Genomic DNA, 20406 nt, shown 5'->3' with positions numbered 1-20406 from the left:
CACACACACACACACACACACACACACACACACACACCAAAGACTTTTGCAGCCCGTTATATTGTCCAGTCTTCTTATCTCTGTCCTTGTTCTGCAGGTTTATTCTGGCAGTCACCTAAACGACCCCCGTCTCCCATAGAGTTTGACCTGAAGGACTCACTGTGAGTAGACCAACGATACTAGCTATGATGCTAGCTATACTAGCTATGATGCTAGCTATACTAGCTATGATGCTAGCTATACTAGCTATGATGCTAGCTATACTAGCTATGATGCTAGCTATACTAGCTATGATGCTAGCTATACTAGCTATGATGCTAGCTATACTAGCTATGATGCTAGCTATACTAGCTATGATGCTAGCTATACTGCTAGCTATACTAGTTATGATGCTAGCTATATTAGCTATACTAATTATTCTAGCTATACTAGCTATGATGCTAGCTATACTAGCTATGCTGCTAGCTATACTAGCTATGATGCTAAAGATTTGTGTAAAAAAAAAAAAATTATAATAATTTGCCTGTACAATTAAGTTTTTAAAGTTCCTCTTTGTGATGTCACAAGGCTTAGAATTTTGCGTTCTCACATCTCTAACACAAACAAAAGGCTAATGGTCACTGACGTCTTGGACGAAGACATCAGTAGAAACATATTTCCGAGTGGTGAATTCGTTAAAAAAATTTAGATCAATCAAAGTTGACTTTGAATGATCTTTAGGGTTTGGGGTCGTGTAGGCTTCGTCACCAGCTGGGTTTAGGTTTAAATCATTACAAATGTTTTTTTTTTTTTTTTTTTTTTCCGATCGTCTGAAGCCTGCATATTTCCCAATCATAATTGAGGTCACCCAGGATAATAATGTCTGATTTTAGTAAAAGAAAACAATCTAGTTAACTACTCGAGTGCACAAAGGTTAGCTGCACCACACAGACAGACAGGCAATATTGTTGGAAATTAACTGGCAGATATATTGTATTAGGTTTGGCTTTTTAAGCCAATAGTGGCTCACCAGGGGTGGGATAATGTTAATGTGTTGATTAGATAGCTGGGAGTTTGTGCTGTTTCATACTTTGGAGATTTGTTTATGACAGTTTGCGGTGGAACGTTTTGAAAATTGCATGTACTTTCAGAATTGTTTGGCGAGCTACTCATAGGTGGGCTGGTAGCTCGGGATTGACCTGTTGGTGACCCCTGCTCTACACCTCTCTCTAGATTGACCTGTTGGTGACCCCTGCTCTACACCTCTCTAAATTGACCTGTTGGTGACCCCTGCTCTACAGCTCTCTCTAGATTGACCTGTTGGTGACCCCTGCTCTACATCTCTCTCTAGACTGACCTGTTGGTGACCCCTGCTCTACAACTCTCTCTAGATTGACCTGTTGGTGACCCCTGCTCTACACCTCTCTCTAGATTGATCTGTTGGTGACCCCTGCTCTACACCTCTCTCTAGATTGACCTGTTGGTGACCCCTTCTCTTCCTCTCTCTCTAGACTGACCTGTTGGTGACCCCTGCTCTACACCTCTCTCTAGATTGACCTGTTGGTGACCCCTTCTCTTCCTGTCTCTCTAGATTGACCTGTTGGTGACCCCTGCTCTACACCTCTCTCTAGATTGACCTGTTGGTGACCCCTGCTCTTCCTGTCTCTCTAGATTGACCTGTTGGTGACCCCTGCTCTACACCTCTCTCTAGACTGACCTGTTGGTGACCCCTGCTCTACACCTCTCTCTAGATTGACCTGTTGGTGACCCCTGCTCTACACCTCTCTCTCTAGACTGACCTGTTGGTGACCCCTGCTCTTCCTCTCTCTAGATTGACCTGTTGGTGACCCCTGCTCTACACCTCTCTCTAGATTGACCTGTTGGTGACCCCTTCTCTTCCTCTCTCTCTAGACTGACCTGTTGGTGACCCCTGCTCTACACCTCTCTCTCTAGATTGACCTGTTGGTGACCCCTGCTCTACACCTCTCTCTCTAGACTGACCTGTTGGTGACCCCTGCTCTTCCTCTCTCTAGATTGACCTGTTGGTGACCCCTGCTCTACACCTCTCTCTAGATTGACCTGTTGGTGACCCCTGCTCTACACCTCTCTCTAGACTGACCTGTTGGTGACCCCTGCTCTTCCTCTCTCTAGATTGACCTGTTGGTGACCCCTGCTCTACACCTCTCTCTAGATTGACCTGTTGGTGACCCCTGCTCTTCCTCTCTCTAGACTGACCTGTTGGTGACCCCTGCTCTACTCCTCTCTCTAGATTGACCTGTTGGTGACCCCTGCTCTACACCTCTCTCTAGATTGACCTGTTGGTGACCCCTGCTCTACACCTCTCTCTAGATTGACCTGTTGGTGACCCCTGCTCTACACCTCTCTCTAGACTGACCTGTTGGTGACCCCTGCTCTTCCTCTCTCTAGATTGACCTGTTGGTGACCCCTGCTCTACACCTCTCTCTAGATTGACCTGTTGGTGACCCCTGCTCTACAGCCCTCTCTAGATTGACCTGTTGGTGACCCCTGCTCTACTCCTGCTCTACATCTCTCTCTAGATTGACCTGTTGGTGACCCCTGCTCTACACCTCTCTCTAGATTGACCTGTTGGTGACCCCTGCTCTACATCTCTCTCTAGATTGACCTGTTGGTGACCCCTGCTCTACATCTCTCTCTAGATTGACCTGTTGGTGACCCCTGCTCTACATCTCTCTCTAGATTGACCTGTTGGTGACCCCTGCTCTACAGCCCTCTCTAGATTGACCTGTTGGTGACCCCTGCTCTAGATTGACCTGTTGGTGACCCCTGCTCTAGATTGACCTGTTGGTGACCCCTGCTCTAGATTGACCTGTTGGTGACCCCTGCTCTACTCCTGCTCTACACCTCTCTCTAGATTGACCTGTTGGTGACCCCTGCTCTAGATTGACCTGTTGGTGACCTCCCACTTTCTCCCCCTTCTTTTCGTTATTTCTAACTCTCATTTCCCTCTGTGTTTCCCATCAGGCACTTCAGTTTTGTCGTGAGCGCAGCTCGGCTTTATGCTGAAATCTACAACATCCCCTACTCAGAGAAGGTACACACTCTCTCTATATCCCTATATATATATATCTGGCTCTCTCTATCTGACTACCTCTCTATCTGACTACCTCTCTATCTGACTACCTCTCTATCTGACTACCTCTCTATCTGTCTCTCTCTCTCTCTCTCTCTCTCTCTCTCTCGATTTCACTATCTGTCTATCTCTCTATCTCTCCTCTGTATAGAGTATGAAGCCGTTACTGGTAGGGCTGGGTATTACCAGGGACCTCCCCATACCATATTACCACCATACCATATTACCACCATACCATATTATCACCATACTGAGGGACCTCACCATACCATATTCTCACCATACCATATTACCACCATACCATATTACCACCATACCATATTACCACCATACCATATTACCACAATACCATATTACCACCATACCATATTATCACCATACCATATTACCACCATACCATATTACCACCATACCATATTATCACCATACCATATTACCACCATACCATAACATACCATATTACCACCATACCATATTACCACCATACCATATTACCACCATACCATATTACCACCATACCATATTACCACCATACCATATTATCACCATACTGAGGGACCATACCATATTACCACCATACCATATTACCACCATACCATATTATCACCATACTGAGGGACCTCACCATACCATATTACCACCATACCATATTACCACCATACCATATTACCACCATACCATATTATCACCATACCATATTACCACCATACCATATTATCACCATACCATATTATCACCATACCATATTACCACCATACCATATTACCACCATACCATATTACCACCATACCATATTATCACCATACCATATTACCACCATACCATATTACCACCATACCATATTATCACCATACCATATTACCACCATACCATATTATCACCATACCATATTATCACCATACCATATTACCACCATACCATATTACCACCATACCATATTACCACCATACCATATTATCACCATACTGAGGGACCTCACCATACCATATTATCACCATACCATATTCTCACCATACCATATTACCACCATACCATATTACCACCATACCATATTACCACCATACCATATTACCACCATACCATATTACCACCATACCATATTACCACCATACCATATTACCACCATACTGAGGGACCTCACCATACCATATTATCACCATACCATATTACCACCATACCATATTACCACCATACCATATTACCACCCTACCATATTATCACCATACTGAGGGACCATACCATATTACCACCATACCATATTACCACCATACCATATTATCACCATACTGAGGGACCTCACCATACCATATTACCACCATACCATATTACCACCATACCATATTACCACCATACCATATTATCACCATACCATATTACCACCATACCATATTATCACCATACTGAGGGACCTCACCATACCATATTATCACCATACCATATTACCACCATACCATATTACCACCATACCATATTACCACCATACCATATTACCACCATACCATATTACCACCATACCATATTATCACCATACTGAGGGACCTCACCATACCATATTATCACCATACCATATTCTCACCATACCATATTACCACCATACCATATTACCACCATACCATATTACCACCATACCATATTACCACCATACCATATTACCACCATACCATATTATCACCATACCATATTACCACCATACCATATTACCACCATACCATATTATCACCATACCATATTCTCACCATACCATATTACCACCATACCATATTACCACCATACCATATTACCACCATACCATATTATCACCATACCATATTATCACCATACCATATTACCACCATACCATATTACCACCATACCATATTACCACCATACCATATTACCACCATACCATATTATCACCATACTGAGGGACCTCACCATACCATATTATCACCATACCATATTACCACCATACCATATTACCACCATACCATATTACCACCATACCATATTACCACCCTACCATATTATCACCATACTGAGGGACCATACCATATTACCACCATACCATATTACCACCATACCATATTATCACCATACTGAGGGACCTCACCATACCATATTACCACCATACCATATTACCACCATACCATATTATCACCATACCATATTATCACCATACCATATTACCACCATACCATATTACCACCATACCATATTACCACCATACCATATTATCACCATACCATATTACCACCATACCATATTACCACCATACCATATTATCACCATACTGAGGGACCTCACCATACCATATTACCACCATACCATATTATCACCATACCATATTATCACCATACCATATTACCACCATACCATATTATCACCATACCATATTACCACCATACCATATTACCACCATACCATATTACCACCATACCATTATCACCATACCATATTATCACCATACCATATTACCACCATACCATATTACCACCATACCATATTACCACCATACCATATTACCACCATACCATATTACCACCATACCATATTACCACCATACCATATTACCACCATACCATATTACCACCATACCATATTATCACCATACTGAGGGACCTCACCATACCATATTATCACCATACCATATTCTCACCATACCATATTACCACCATACCATATTACCACCATACCATATTACCACCATACCATATTACCACCATACCATATTACCACCATACCATATTACCACCATACCATATTATCACCATACCATATTACCACCATACCACATTATCACCATACTGAGGGACCTCACCATACCATATTACCACCATACCATATTACCACCATACCACATTATCACCATACTGAGGGACCTCACCATACCATATTCTCACCATACCATATTACCACCATACCATATTACCACCATACCATATTACCACCATACCATATTACCACCATACCATATTATCACCATACTGAGGGACCTCACCATACCATATTATCACCATACCATATTCTCACCATACCATATTACCACCATACCATATTACCACCATACCATATTACCACCATACCATATTACCACCATACCATATTACCACCATACCATATTACCACCATACCATATTATCACCATACCATATTACCACCATACCACATTATCACCATACTGAGGGACCTCACCATACCATATTACCACCATACCATATTACCACCATACCACATTATCACCATACTGAGGGACCTCACCATACCATATTCTCACCATACCATATTACCACCATACCATATTATCACCATACTGAGGGACCTCACCATACCATATTATCACCATACCATATTACCACCATACCATATTATCACCATACTGAGGGACCTCACCATACCATATTATCACCATACCATATTACCACCATACCATATTACCACCATACCATATTACCACCCTACTGAGGGACCATACCATATTATCACCATACCATATTACCACCATACCATATTACCACCATACCATATTACCACCCTACTGAGGGACCATACCATATTACCACCATACCATATTACCACCATACCATATTACCACCATACCATATTACCACCATACCATATTACCACCATACCATATTCTCACCATACCATATTACCACCATACCATATTACCACCATACCATATTACCACCATACCATATTCTCACCATGTGATGTGTAATGAATTACCAGGGACCATATGATATTATCACAATACCATATTTGGAAACAATATGGAGAACAAACTGAAGTAAAAAATACTGGAATTTTGTAGCATATGTAACTATCGATTTCCCCCCTTCACTAGTAACTAGGTCGTCCTTCCAGGGTTGGGGTCAGTTCCAAATCCATTGGAATCTATTGAAGAGAATTGGACTTTTAACTTTCAGTACACTTCCTGAACTGAAATGGTTTTTTACCCCACCTTGTGTCTGTCCGCAGGATCTGTCACAGGAAGCGGTGTCCAGGATGTTGTCAGAGATTACCATCCCAGAGTACAGGCCAGCAGAGAAGGTAAGGATTCCACTGGTGCTGTGGACTACACCGGGTTATGGATGGATTGATTGACGGACTGTATTGATAGATTCACTTAATGTATTGATAAATATTGCTGATTGATTGATGGATAGATTTTTGGATTGATTGAGTGGTTGTTTTAATTGATTGAGTGGTTGTTTTAATTGATTGAGTGGCTGTTTTAATTGATTGAGTGGCTGTTTTATTGATTGAGTGGCTGTTTTATGGATTGAGTGGTTGTTTTATGGATTGAGTGGTTGTTTTATGGATTGAGTGGTTGTTTTATGGATTGAGTGGTTGTTTTATGGATTGAGTGGTTGTTTTAATGGATTGAGTGGTTGTTTTAATGGATTGAGTGGTTGTTTTAATGGATTGAGTGGTTGTTTTAATGGATTGAGTGGTTGTTTTATGGATTGAGTGGTTGTTTTATGGATTGAGTGGTTGTTTTAATGGATTGAGTGGTTGTTTTAATGGATTGAGTGGTTGTTTTAATGGATTGAGTGGTTGTTTTAATGGATTGAGTGGTTGTTTTAATGGATTGAGTGGTTGTTTTATGGATTGAGTGGTTGTTTTATGGATTGAGTGGTTGTTTTATGGATTGAGTGGTTGTTTTATGGATTGAGTGGTTGTTTTATGGATTGAGTGGTTGTTTTATGGATTGAGTGGTTGTTTTATGGATTGAGTGGTTGTTTTGTGGATTGAGTGGTTGTTTTATGGATTGAGTGGTTGTTTTAATGGATTGAGTGGTTGTTTTAATGGATTGAGTGGTTGTTTTAATGGATTGAGTGGTTGTTTTAATGGATTGAGTGGTTGTTTTAATGGATTGAGTGGTTGTTTTAATTGATTGAGTGGTTGTTTTAATGGATTGAGTGGTGGTTTTATGGATTGAGTGGTGGTTTTGATTGATTGAGTGGTGGTTTTGATTGATTGAGTGGTTGTTTTATTGATGTATGAATTGCCACATTTGTTTATTGGTTAATATATTGATTCATGTATTGATCTGGCTAGCGTATTGAGACGGATGAGAATGTGAAGAAGCCTGATCAGATGAAGCTGTCCGTGAGCAGCGAGGAGGAGAGAGAGGCCATCGCCCAGTTAGAGGAGGCTATCACTGCAGACCACGTTACACCAGGTGTACACACACACACACACACACACACACACACACACACACACACACACACACACACACACACACACTCTCTGTCTCTCTCACACACACCATCATTCTCTCTCTCTCACACACACACACACACACACACACACACACACACACACACACACACTCTGTCTCTCTGTCTCTCTCACACACACACTCTCTCTCACTCTGTCTCTCTCACACACACACACACCATCATTCTCACACACACTCTCTCTGTCTCTCTCACTCTCACACACACACCATCATTCTCACACACACACACACACACTCTGTCTCTCTCACACACACCATCATTCTCTCTCTCTCACACACACACACACACACACACACACACCATCATTCAGTCAGCTGGAGGGCACTATCGACACACTCCTAACCCCTGACTGTGTGTGTGTGTGTGTGTGTGTGTGTGTGTGTGTGTGTACTACAGAGAGGTTACGGATGTCTCCCCGGATGTTTGAGAAGGACGATGACCTCAACGGTCACATGGACTTCGTGGCGGCGGCCTCCTCCCTCAGGGCCAGGATGTACTCCATCGAGGTGGCCGACCGCCTCAAGACCAAACGCATCGCCGGGAAGATCATCCCCGCCATCGCCACGGCTACTGCCGCCGTTGCCGGACTGGTGAGACAGCGCACGAGCTCACACTCCATGACATCGGTGGTCTAGGGAGGTCTAGTTGTGGTCTAGGGTGGTCTAGGGTGGTCTAGTTGTGGTCTAGGGTGGTCTAGTTGTGGCCTAGGGTGGTCTAGTTGTGGACTAGTTGTGGTCTAGTTGTGGTCTAGGGTGGTCTAGGGTGGTCTAGTTGTGGTCTAGTTGTGGTCTAGGGTGGTCTAGTTGTGGTCTAGGGTGGTCTAGGGTGGTCTAGTTGTGGTCTAGGGTGGTCTAGTTGTGGTCTAGTTGTGGTCTAGGGTGGTCTAGGGTGGTCTAGTTGTGGTCTAGGGTGGTCTAGGGGTGGTCTAGGGTGGTCTAGGCGTGGTCTAGGGTGATTTAAGCTGCTATCCAGAACACACTCCATGACATCAGAGGGGACTCCTGGGTGGTCTAAGTAGTGGCTGCATCATGTGTTGGGTATGCTTGTCATCGGCAAAGACAAGGGAGGGTTTTTTTTCGGATAAAAAAGAAACAGAATAGAGCTAAGCAGGTGAAATCCTGGATGAAAACCTGGTCCAGTCTGCTTTCCACCAGACACTGGGAGAGGAATTCACCTTTCAGCAGGACAATAACCCTGGTCCAGTCTGCTTTCCACCAGACACTGGGAGAGGAATTCACCTTTCAGCAGGACAATAACCCTGGTCCAGTCTGCTTTCCACCAGACACTGGGAGAGGAATTCACCTTTCAGCAGGACAATAACCCTGGTCCAGTCTGCTTTCCACCAGACACTGGGAGAGGAATTCACCTTTCAGCAGGACAATAACCCTGGTCCAGTCTGCTTTCCACCAGACACTGGGAGAGGAATTCACCTTTCAGCAGGACAATAACCCTGGTTCAGTCTGCTTTCCACCAGACACTGGGAGAGGAATTCACCTTTCAGCAGGACAATAACCCTGGTTCAGTCTGCTTTCCACCAGACACTGGGAGAGGAATTCACCTTTCAGCAGGACAATAACCCTGGTCCAGTCTGCTTTCCACCAGACACTGGGAGAGGAATTCACCTTTCAGCAGGACAATAACCCTGGTCCAGTCTGCTTTCCACCAGACACTGGGAGAGGAATTCACCTTTCAGCAGGACAATAACCCTGGTCCAGTCTGCTTTCCACCAGACACTGGGAGAGGAATTCACCTTTCAGCAGGACAATAACCCTGGTCCAGTCTGCTTTCCACCAGACACTGGGAGAGGAATTCACCTTTCAGCAGGACAATAACCCTGGTCCAGTCTGCTTTCCACCAGACACTGGGAGAGGAATTCACCTTTCAGCAGGACAATAACCCTGGTCCAGTCTGCTTTCCACCAGACACTGGGAGAGGAATTCACCTTTCAGCAGGACAATAAACCTGGTCCAGTCTGCTTTCCACCAGACACTGGGAGAGGAATTCACCTTTCAGCAGGACAATAACCCTGGTCCAGTCTGCTTTCCACCAGACACTGGGAGAGGAATTCACCTTTCAGCAGGACAATAACCCTGGTCCAGTCTGCTTTCCACCAGACACTGGGAGAGGAATTCACCTTTCAGCAGGACAATAACCCTGGTCCAGTCTGCTTTCCACCAGACACTGGGAGAGGAATTCACCTTTCAGCAGGACAATAACCCTGGTCCAGTCTGCTTTCCACCAGACACTGGGAGAGGAATTCACCTTTCAGCAGGACAATAACCCTGGTCCAGTCTGCTTTCCACCAGACACTGGGAGAGGAATTCACCTTTCAGCAGGACAATAAACCTGGACCAGTCTGCTTTCCACCAGACACTGGGAGAGGAATTCACCTTTCAGCAGGACAATAACCCTGGTTCAGTCTGCTTTCCACCAGACACTGGGAGAGGAATTCACCTTTCAGCAGGACAATAACCCTGGTCCAGTCTGCTTTCCACCAGACACTGGGAGAGGAATTCACCTTTCAGCAGGACAATAACCCTGGTCCAGTCTGCTTTCCACCAGACACTGGGAGAGGAATTCACCTTTCAGCAGGACAATAACCCTGGTCCAGTCTGCTTTCCACCAGACACTGGGAGAGGAATTCACCTTTCAGCAGGACAATAACCCTGGTCCAGTCTGCTTTCCACCAGACACTGGGAGAGGAATTCACCTTTCAGCAGGACAATAACCCTGGTCCAGTCTGCTTTCCACCAGACACTGGGAGAGGAATTCACCTTTCAGCAGGACAATAACCCTGGTTCAGTCTGCTTTCCACCAGACACTGGGAGAGGAATTCACCTTTCAGCAGGACAATAACCCTGGTCCAGTCTGCTTTCCACCAGACACTGGGAGAGGAATTCACCTTTCAGCAGGACAATAAACCTGGTCCAGTCTGCTTTCCACCAGACACTGGGAGAGGAATTCACCTTTCAGCAGGACAATAACCCTGGTCCAGTCTGCTTTCCACCAGACACTGGGAGAGGAATTCACCTTTCAGCAGGACAATAACCCTGGTCCAGTCTGCTTTCCACCAGACACTGGGAGAGGAATTCACCTTTCAGCAGGACAATAACCCTGGTTCAGTCTGCTTTCCACCAGACACTGGGAGAGGAATTCACCTTTCAGCAGGACAATAACCCTGGTCCAGTCTGCTTTCCACCAGACACTGGGAGAGGAATTCACCTTTCAGCAGGACAATAACCCTGGTCCAGTCTGCTTTCCACCAGACACTGGGAGAGGAATTCACCTTTCAGCAGGACAATAACCCTGGTCCAGTCTGCTTTCCACCAGACACTGGGAGAGGAATTCACCTTTCAGCAGGACAATAACCCTGGTCCAGTCTGCTTTCCACCAGACACTGGGAGAGGAATTCACCTTTCAGCAGGACAATAAACCTGGTCCAGTCTGCTTTCCACCAGACACTGGGAGAGGAATTCACCTTTCAGCAGGACAATAACCCTGGTTCAGTCTGCTTTCCACCAGACACTGGGAGAGGAATTCACCTTTCAGCAGGACAATAAACCTGGTCCAGTCTGCTTTCCACCAGACACTGGGAGAGGTATTCACCTTTCAGCAGGACAATAACCCTGGTTCAGTCTGCTTTCCACCAGACACTGGGAGAGGAATTCACCTTTCAGCAGGACAATAAACCTGGTCCAGTCTGCTTTCCACCAGACACTGGGAGAGGAATTCACCTTTCAGCAGGACAATAACCCTGGTTCAGTCTGCTTTCCACCAGACACTGGGAGAGGAATTCACCTTTCAGCAGGACAATAACCCTGGTTCAGTCTGCTTTCCACCAGACACTGGGAGAGGAATTCACCTTTCAGCAGGACAATAACCCTGGTTCAGTCTGCTTTCCACCAGACACTGGGAGAGGAATTCACCTTTCAGCAGGACAATAAACCTGGTCCAGTCTGCTTTCCACCAGACACTGGGAGAGGAATTCACCTTTCAGCAGGACAATAAACCTGGTCCAGTCTGCTTTCCACCAGACACTGGGAGAGGAATTCACCTTTCAGCAGGACAATAACCCTGGTCCAGTCTGCTTTCCACCAGACACTGGGAGAGGAATTCACCTTTCAGCAGGACAATAACCCTGGTTCAGTCTGCTTTCCACCAGACACTGGGAGAGGAATTCACCTTTCAGCAGGACAATAACCCTGGTTCAGTCTGCTTTCCACCAGACACTGGGAGAGGAATTCACCTTTCAGCAGGACAATAAACCTGGTCCAGTCTGCTTTCCACCAGACACTGGGAGAGGAATTCACCTTTCAGCAGGACAATAAACCTGGTCCAGTCTGCTTTCCACCAGACACTGGGAGAGGAATTCACCTTTCAGCAGGACAATAAACCTGGTCCAGTCTGCTTTCCACCAGACACTGGGAGAGGAATTCACCTTTCAGCAGGACAATAAACCTGGTCCAGTCTGCTTTCCACCAGACACTGGGATAGGAATTCACCTTTCAGCAGGACAATAACCCTGGTCCAGTCTGCTTTCCACCAGACACTGGGAGAGGAATTCACCTTTCAACAGGACAATAAACCTGGTCCAGTCTGCTTTCCACCAGACACTGGGAGAGGAATTCACCTTTCAGCAGGACAATAACCCTGGTTCAGTCTGCTTTCCACCAGACACTGGGAGAGGAATTCACCTTTCAGCAGGACAATAACCCTGGTCCAGTCTGCTTTCCACCAGACACTGGGAGAGGAATTCACCTTTCAGCAGGACAATAAACCTGGTTCAGTCTGCTTTCCACCAGACACTGGGAGAGGAATTCACCTTTCAGCAGGACAATAACCTACAACACAAGTACAAATATACACTGGAGTTATTTACCAAGACGACAGTGAATGTTCCCTGAGTGGCCAAGTTACAGATTTGACTTAAATCATCTTGAAAATCTATGGAAAGACCTGAAAATGGTTGTCTAGCCATGATCAACAACCAACTTGACAGAGATTAAAGAATTATGGGACAATATTGTACAATCCAGGTGTGTAAAGCTCTTAGAGACTCACCCAGAAAGACTCCCAGCTGTAATGACTCTTAGAGACTCACCCAGAAAGACTCCCAGCTGTAATGACTCTTAGAGACTCACCCAGGAAGACTCCCAGCTGTAATGACTCTTAGAGACTCACCCAGAAAGACTCCCAGCTGTAATGGCTCTTAGAGACTCACCCAGAAAGACTCTCAGCTGTAATGACTCTTAGAGACTCACCCAGAAAGACTCCCAGCTGTAATGACTCTTAGAGACTCACCCAGAAAGACTCCCAGCTGTAATGACTCTTAGAGACTCACCCAGAAAGACTCCCAGCTGTAATCGCTGCCAAAGGTGATTCTAACATGTATTGACTCAGGGGTTTGAATACTTTATGTAAATTAATATATTTATTTTTAAATGGTAGTAAATTCATTTATTTTATCTTATCAGACTGGTAGTAAATGACTGAATTAAATGTGTATCAGTTTAATAGGTTATTTTAACAGCTTGGATCTCTTCTTCGTGGATTTGAATTGGGTTTTTACGGAATCTGCTTGTCTGATTCAGTCACAGACCTAAATAGAACATACCAATGAATTCAGTGCTGTGTAGTTTTGGCTGTTGACGGGAGTCGTCTGGGGGGGGTCGTCTGGGGGGGGTCGTCTGGGGGAGTTGTCTGGGGAGTCGTCTCGGGGAGTTGTCTGGGGGGGTCGTCTGGGGGAGTTGTCTGGGGGGTCGCCTGGGGAGTTGTCTGGGGAGTCGTCTAGGGGGGGGTCGTCTGGGGAGTCGTCTATGGGGGGGTCGTCTGGGGGGGTCGCCTGGGGGGAGTCCTCTGGGGGGGTCTTTGGGGGGGGGTCGTCTGGGGGGAGTCGTCTGGGGGAGTCGTCTGGGGGGGTCTCTGGGGGGAGTCGTCTGGGGGAGTCGTCTGGGGGGGTCTCTGGGGGGAGTCGTCTGGGGGAGTCGTCTGGGGGGGTCGTCTGGGGGAGTCGTCTGGGGGGAGTTGTCTGGGGGAGTCGTCTGGGGGGGTCGTCTGGGTAGTCGTCAGTGAGTGGTTGTGCTGTGGTCCCCAGGTGTCGTTGGAGCTGGTGAAGGTGGTGGGAGGATACGGGTTTGAGTCGTTCAACAACTGTTTCTTCAACCTGGCCATTCCTGTCATGGTCCTCACCGAGGCTGCACCTGTCAAGAGGACACAGATCAGGTAGGAGAGACACACCTGTACACACACATACACAGACATGTACACACACACACAGACACACACCTGTCTACACACATACAGACAGAAAATACATCTCTTTCTCTATTTGGGACCTCTGGGCTGTGTGGTCTCAACACTTCTTTCTCTCTCTCTGTCTCCCTCTGTCTGTGTCTCTGTCTCTCTCTGTCTGTGTCTCTGTCTGTGTGTCTCTCTCTGTCTGTGTCTCTCTCTGTCTGTGTCTCTCTCTGTCTGTGTGTCTCTCTCTGTCTGTGTGTCTCTCTCTGTCTGTGTGTCTCTCTCTGTCTGTGTGTCTCTCTCTGTCTGTCTCTCTGTCTGTCTCTCTGTCTGTGTCTCTCTGTCTGTGTCTCCCTGTCTGTGTCTCCCTGTCTGTGTCTCCCTGTCTGTGTCTCCCTGTCTGTGTCTCCCTCTCTGTCTGTGTGTCTCTCTCTGTCTGTGTCTCTCTCTGTCTGTGTCTCTCTCTGTCTGTGTGTCTCTCTCTGTCTGTGTGTCTCCCTGTCTGTGTCTCCCTGTCTGTGTCTCCCTGTCTGTGTCTCCCTGTCTGTGTCTCCCTGTCTGTCTGTGTCTCTCTCTCTGTCTGTGTGTCTCTCTCTGTCTGTGTCTCTCTCTCTGTCTGTGTGTCTCTCTCTGTCTGTGTCTCTCTCTCTGTCTGTGTCTCTCTCTCTGTCTGTGTGTCTCTCTCTGTCTGTGTGTCTCTCCCTGTCTGTGTCTCCCTGTCTGTGTCTGTCTCTGTCTGTCTCTCTGTCTCCGTCTCTGTCTATCACTGAGTCCTGTCTGTGTCTCTCCTCCTCAGGGAAGACATCTCTTTTTCTATCTGGGACCGCTGGACTGTGTGGGGTCACCAACACTTCTCTCTCTCTGACTTCATCAAGGCAGTGCTGGTGAGACACCATTCATTACTATATGAATTCTCTCTCTGTCCAGGGATTGATAGTCACATATCTATTGATGATATCCTTTTATCATATTTGGTGATGATACTGTGGTGTTGACTGTATTCCAGGTGAATTATGGGATAGATTCTACCATAGTGTTGACTGTGTTGTATTACAGGTGAATTATGGGATAGAACCTACCATGGTGTTGACTGTATTACAGGTGAATTATGGGATAGATCCTACCATAGTGTTGACTGTGTTGTATTACAGGTGAATTATGGGATATATCCTACCATAGTGTTGACTGTGTTGTATTACAGGTGAATTATGGGATATATCCTACCATGGTGTTGACTGTTTTACAGGTGAATTATGGGATAGATCCTACCATAGTGTTGACTGTGTTGTATTACAGATGAATTATGGGATATATCCTACCATGGTGTTGACTGTGTTGTATTACAGGTGAATTATGGGATATATCCTAACATAGTGTTGACTGTGTTGTATTACAGGTGAATTATGGGATAGAACCTACCATAGTGTTGACTGTATTACAGGTGAATTATGGGATATATCCTACCATAGTGTTGACTGTATTCCAGGTGAATTATGGGATAGAACCTACCATAGTGTTGACTGTATTACAGGTGAATTATGGGATATATCCTACCATAGTGTTGACTGTATTCCAGGTGAATTATGGGATAGAACCTACCATAGTGTTGACTGTATTCCAGGTGAATTATGGGATAGAACCTACCATAGTGTTGACTGTATTCCAGGTGAATTATGGGATAGAACCTACCATAGTGTTGACTGTATTCCAGGTGAATTATGGGGTAGAACCTACCATGGTGGTCCATGGCGTGAAGATGCTCTATGTTCCTGTGATGCCTGGACACAACAAGAGACTGAAACTAACGTAAGCACTGCACACACGCACGCACGCACGCACGCACACACACACACACACACACACACACACTCACACGCACTGTGTCCTCCTGAATCACTGTGAATCTTAGTCTCTCATTCTACTCCCCCATTCCCTCTCCCCCCCTTTCCTCCCTCTATTCCTCCCTCTCCCTCCCTCTCCCCCCCTTTCCTCCCTCTCCCCCCCTTTCCTCCCTCTCCCCCCCTTTCCTCCCTCTCCCCCCCCTTCCCTCCCTCTCCCCCCCTTTCCTCCCTCTTTCCTCCCTCTCCCCCCTTTCCTCCCTCTCCCCCCCTTCCCTCCCTCTCCCTCCTTCCCTCCCTCTCCCTCCTTCCCTCCCTCTCCCCCCTTTCCTCCCTCTCCCCCCCTTTCCTCCCTCTCCCCCCTTTCCTCCCTCTCTCCCGCCCCTCCTCCCCCAGGATGCAGAAGTTGATCAAGCCGTCTGTAGACCGTCGCTACGTTGACCTGACCGTGTCCTTCGCTCCTGAGTCAGACGGTGATGAGGACCTTCCTGGACCCCCCGTTAGGTACTACTTCAGCCCCGACGGAGACGCTCACAGCGCCTGACACGCCCGGACCATAACCCCCCCCCCAGTCCCCTCAAACTAACCAAATATAACACCCCTCAGTCCCCTCAAACTAACCCCCCTGTACCTGCAAAACCCCAGTTGACAACAGTGGTGCTTCTTGAACAGGGGAGATTCTAGAACAGGGGTGGATTCTAGAACAGGGGTGGATTCTAGAACAGGGGTGGATTCTAGAACAGGGGTGGATTCTAGAATATATGTTGTTTCTAGAATATATGTTGATTCTAGAATATATGTTGATTCTAGAATATATGTTGATTCTAGAATATATGGTGATTCTAGAATATATGGTGATTCTAGAACAGATGGTGATTCTAGAATGGGGGGATTCTAGAACAGGGCTGGCCCCATGGACCATTATTAGAGAAAGAGCATAGAGGTAGAAAGAGGGCTCTAGATGGTTTGATGAGTTCTCTTTCTACCTCTATGAGAAGAGGGTTGCAATTGACTGTGTACATAGTAGTCCCTCTGTGTTTTCTGCTCTGGTTTAAAACACAGCTCTGACTGGTGTTTTCTACTCTGGTTTAAAGCACAGCTCTGACTGGTGTTTTCTGCTCTGGTTTAAAGCACAGCTCTGACTGGTGTTTTCTACTCTGGTTTAAAACACAGCTCTGACTGGTGTTTTCTACTCTGGTTTAAAACACAGCTCTGACTGGTGTTTTCTACTCTGGTTTAAAACACAGCTCTGACTGGTGTTTTCTGCTCTGGTTTAAAGCACAGCTCTGACTGGTGTTTTCTACTCTGGTTTAAAACACAGCTCTGACTGGTGTTTTCTGCTCTGGTTTAAAACACAGCTCTGACTGGTGTTTTCTACTCTGGTTTAAAACACAGCTCTGACTGGTGTTTTCTACTCTGGTTTAAAACACAGCTCTGACTGGTGTTTTCTACTCTGGTTTAAAACACAGCTCTGACTGGTGTTTTCTACTCTGGTTTAAAACACAGCTCTGACTGGTGTTTTCTGCTCTGGTTTAAAACACAGCTCTGACTGGTGTTTTCTACTCTGGTTTAAAACACAGCTCTGACTGGTGTTTTCTACTCTGGTTTAAAACACAGCTCTGACTGGTGTTTTCTACTCTGGTTTAAAACACAGCTCTGACTGGTGTTTTCTACTCTGGTTTAAAACACAGCTCTGACTGGTGTTTTCTACTCTGGTTTAAAACACAGCTCTGACTGGTGTTTTCTACTCTGGTTTAAAACACAGCTCTGACTGGTGTTTTCTACTCTGGTTTAAAACACAGCTCTGACTGGTGTTTTCTACTCTGGTTTAAAACACAGCTCTGACTGGTGTTTTCTACTCTGGTTTAAAACACAGCTCTGACTGGTGTTTTCTGCTCTGGTTTAAAACACAGCTCTGACTGGTGTTTTCTACTCTGGTTTAAAACACAGCTCTGACTGGTGTTTTCGACGATGATGATGATGATGATGATGCTAAGAATAAAAACAACAGTGTTTACACACCCATACCTACACACTTCCCATGGTTTTCATTTGGGGGATGGAGAGACGGGTAGAGGGAGAAACTCTTGATCCAAGGCTTTTTTGGTTTTGTGAGAAGCAGTGAACGAGTGCACACTTCAGAAGAAAGGAGATATTATTGGGACGCCCCCTATATGCTCTCCTCAGTCAGAAGCCATGTCAGCAATTCGCTATATAAACAGGTCTGTCTGTTGTTGAAGTGGGAGGGACAGTGATGATAACAGGTTAGTCTGTCAGTTGTTGAAGATGATGGGAGTGACGTTATGAATACAGTCCCTGGTAGTCTACCATCTACCATCTACATTATGAATACAGTCCCTGGTAGTCTACCATCTACCATCTACATTATGAATACAGTCCCTGATAGTCTACCATCTACCATCTACATTATGAATACAGTCCCTGGTAGTCTACCATCTACCATCTACATTATGAATACAGTCCCTGATAGTCTACCATCTACCATCTACATTATGAATACAGTCCGTGGTAGTCTACCATCTACATTATGAATACAGTCCCTGGTAGTCTACCATCTACCATCTACATTATGAATACAGTCCCTGGTAGTCTACCATCTAACATCTACATTATGAATACAGTCCCTGGTAGTCTACCATCTACCATCTACATTATGAATACAGTCCCTGATAGTCTACCATCTACCATCTACATTATGAATACAGTCCCTGGTAGTCTACCATCTACCATCTACATTATGAATACAGTCCCTGATAGTCTACCATCTACCATCTACATTATGAATACAGTCCGTGGTAGTCTACCATCTACATTATGAATACAGTCCCTGGTAGTCTACCATCTACCATCTACATTATGAATACAGTCCCTGGTAGTCTACCATCTACATTATGAATACAGTCCCTGATAGTCAACCATCTACCACCTGTCCTGTGACTGCTAATAGGCTCTCGTGAAGGACAGGAAGTGAGAGACAGAGGGAAGGAAGACGTTTTAGACACACCCAATGAAACGGTTCATTAAGAACCAATACAATAGGACTGGTATTGACTATTCAACCCCCCCTCTGGAGCGGTTTGTCTCACTACGACGTCACTCTCTGGATCCTCGACTTTATAGGGTCCCCTGACGTCGTGATTCTGGCAGGATTTCATCCATTCTATTGATGTTTCCCAAATGGCACCCTATTCCCTATATAGTGCACTACGTCTTTCCCTATATGGGGCGGCAGGTAGCCTAGTGGTTAGAGCGTTTGGCCAGTAACCAAGAGAAATCTGTTGTTCTGAACAAAGCAGTTAACACTGTTCCTCGGTTGGCCGTCATTGTAAATAAGAATTTTGTTCTTAACTGACTTGTCTAGTTAAATAAAGGGGTTACATATAGTGTTCATACTACCCTATGGACTCTGGTCTAAAGTAGTTCACTATATAGGGAATAGGGCTCTGGTCTAAAGTAGTGCACTATATAGGGAATAGGGTGCCATTTCGGACCCTGAGCTTGTAGTTTGCATCCAGAAGAAGTGATGTCAGAGAGAAAGTGGTCTGTGTCCCCAATGAGACTGATCTGTCCCTGCTGGTCCCTACCTTGTATTTACATGTATCTCTCTACTAAACCCTCTGACGTGGCCTTGTGTCCCCAATGAGACTGATCTGTCCCTGCTGGTCCCTACCTTGTATTTACATGTATCTCTCTAATAAACCCTCTGACGTGGACTTGTGTCCCAAATTACACCCTATTGCCTATATACTGCACTACTGTACAGGGATTAGGGTGCCGCTGAGACACTCCATCACCAACTGTCTTGCACAGGAAATATCTATCAGGATTTCCTTGATAATGAATGTCAAAAGCATAACATGTAAAAAATAAACAAAACAAAAAACATGATGTAAATTGTTGTGACAGACAACTCAAGTGAAGTGATGGTGCAATAAAATTGTTTTCAGGATGTTTTGTGACTGAACTGTTGCCTGTATTTTATTGCATGACA

At 45.4% G+C, this 20406-nt stretch overlaps 1 protein-coding gene across 3 annotated transcripts in view; it reads left to right on the top strand.

Annotated features, from left to right (window-relative positions):
• uba6 (ubiquitin like modifier activating enzyme 6) overlaps positions 1-20364 on the top strand; it is a 42468-nt gene extending 22104 nt beyond the window's left edge. Inside the window, exons 25-33 of one of the 3 annotated variants that reach the window (XM_029748073.1) lie at positions 98-161; positions 2983-3052; positions 7049-7120; positions 8132-8255; positions 8716-8909; positions 14414-14541; positions 15353-15440; positions 16268-16362; positions 16791-20364. In XM_029748073.1, coding sequence (XP_029603933.1) covers positions 98-161; positions 2983-3052; positions 7049-7120; positions 8132-8255; positions 8716-8909; positions 14414-14541; positions 15353-15440; positions 16268-16362; positions 16791-16938 — 983 coding nt within the window. In that variant the 3' untranslated portion in view covers positions 16939-20364. Of the gene's footprint in view, positions 1-97; positions 162-2982; positions 3053-7048; positions 7121-8131; positions 8256-8715; positions 8910-14413; positions 14542-15352; positions 15441-15562; positions 15907-16267; positions 16363-16790 lie in introns of those variants that run through there. The other 2 variants (XM_029748074.1, XM_029748075.1) reach the window with 2 other exon arrangements.
• The last annotated feature ends 42 nt before the right edge of the window (positions 20365-20406 follow it).

Source organism: Salmo trutta, unplaced genomic scaffold (genome assembly GCF_901001165.1).
Source record: "Salmo trutta unplaced genomic scaffold, fSalTru1.1, whole genome shotgun sequence".
Taxonomy (NCBI): domain Eukaryota; kingdom Metazoa; phylum Chordata; class Actinopteri; order Salmoniformes; family Salmonidae; genus Salmo; species Salmo trutta.
The sequence above is the reverse complement of the archived record's forward strand: the minus strand, read 5'-3'. Positions and strand labels throughout refer to the sequence as shown.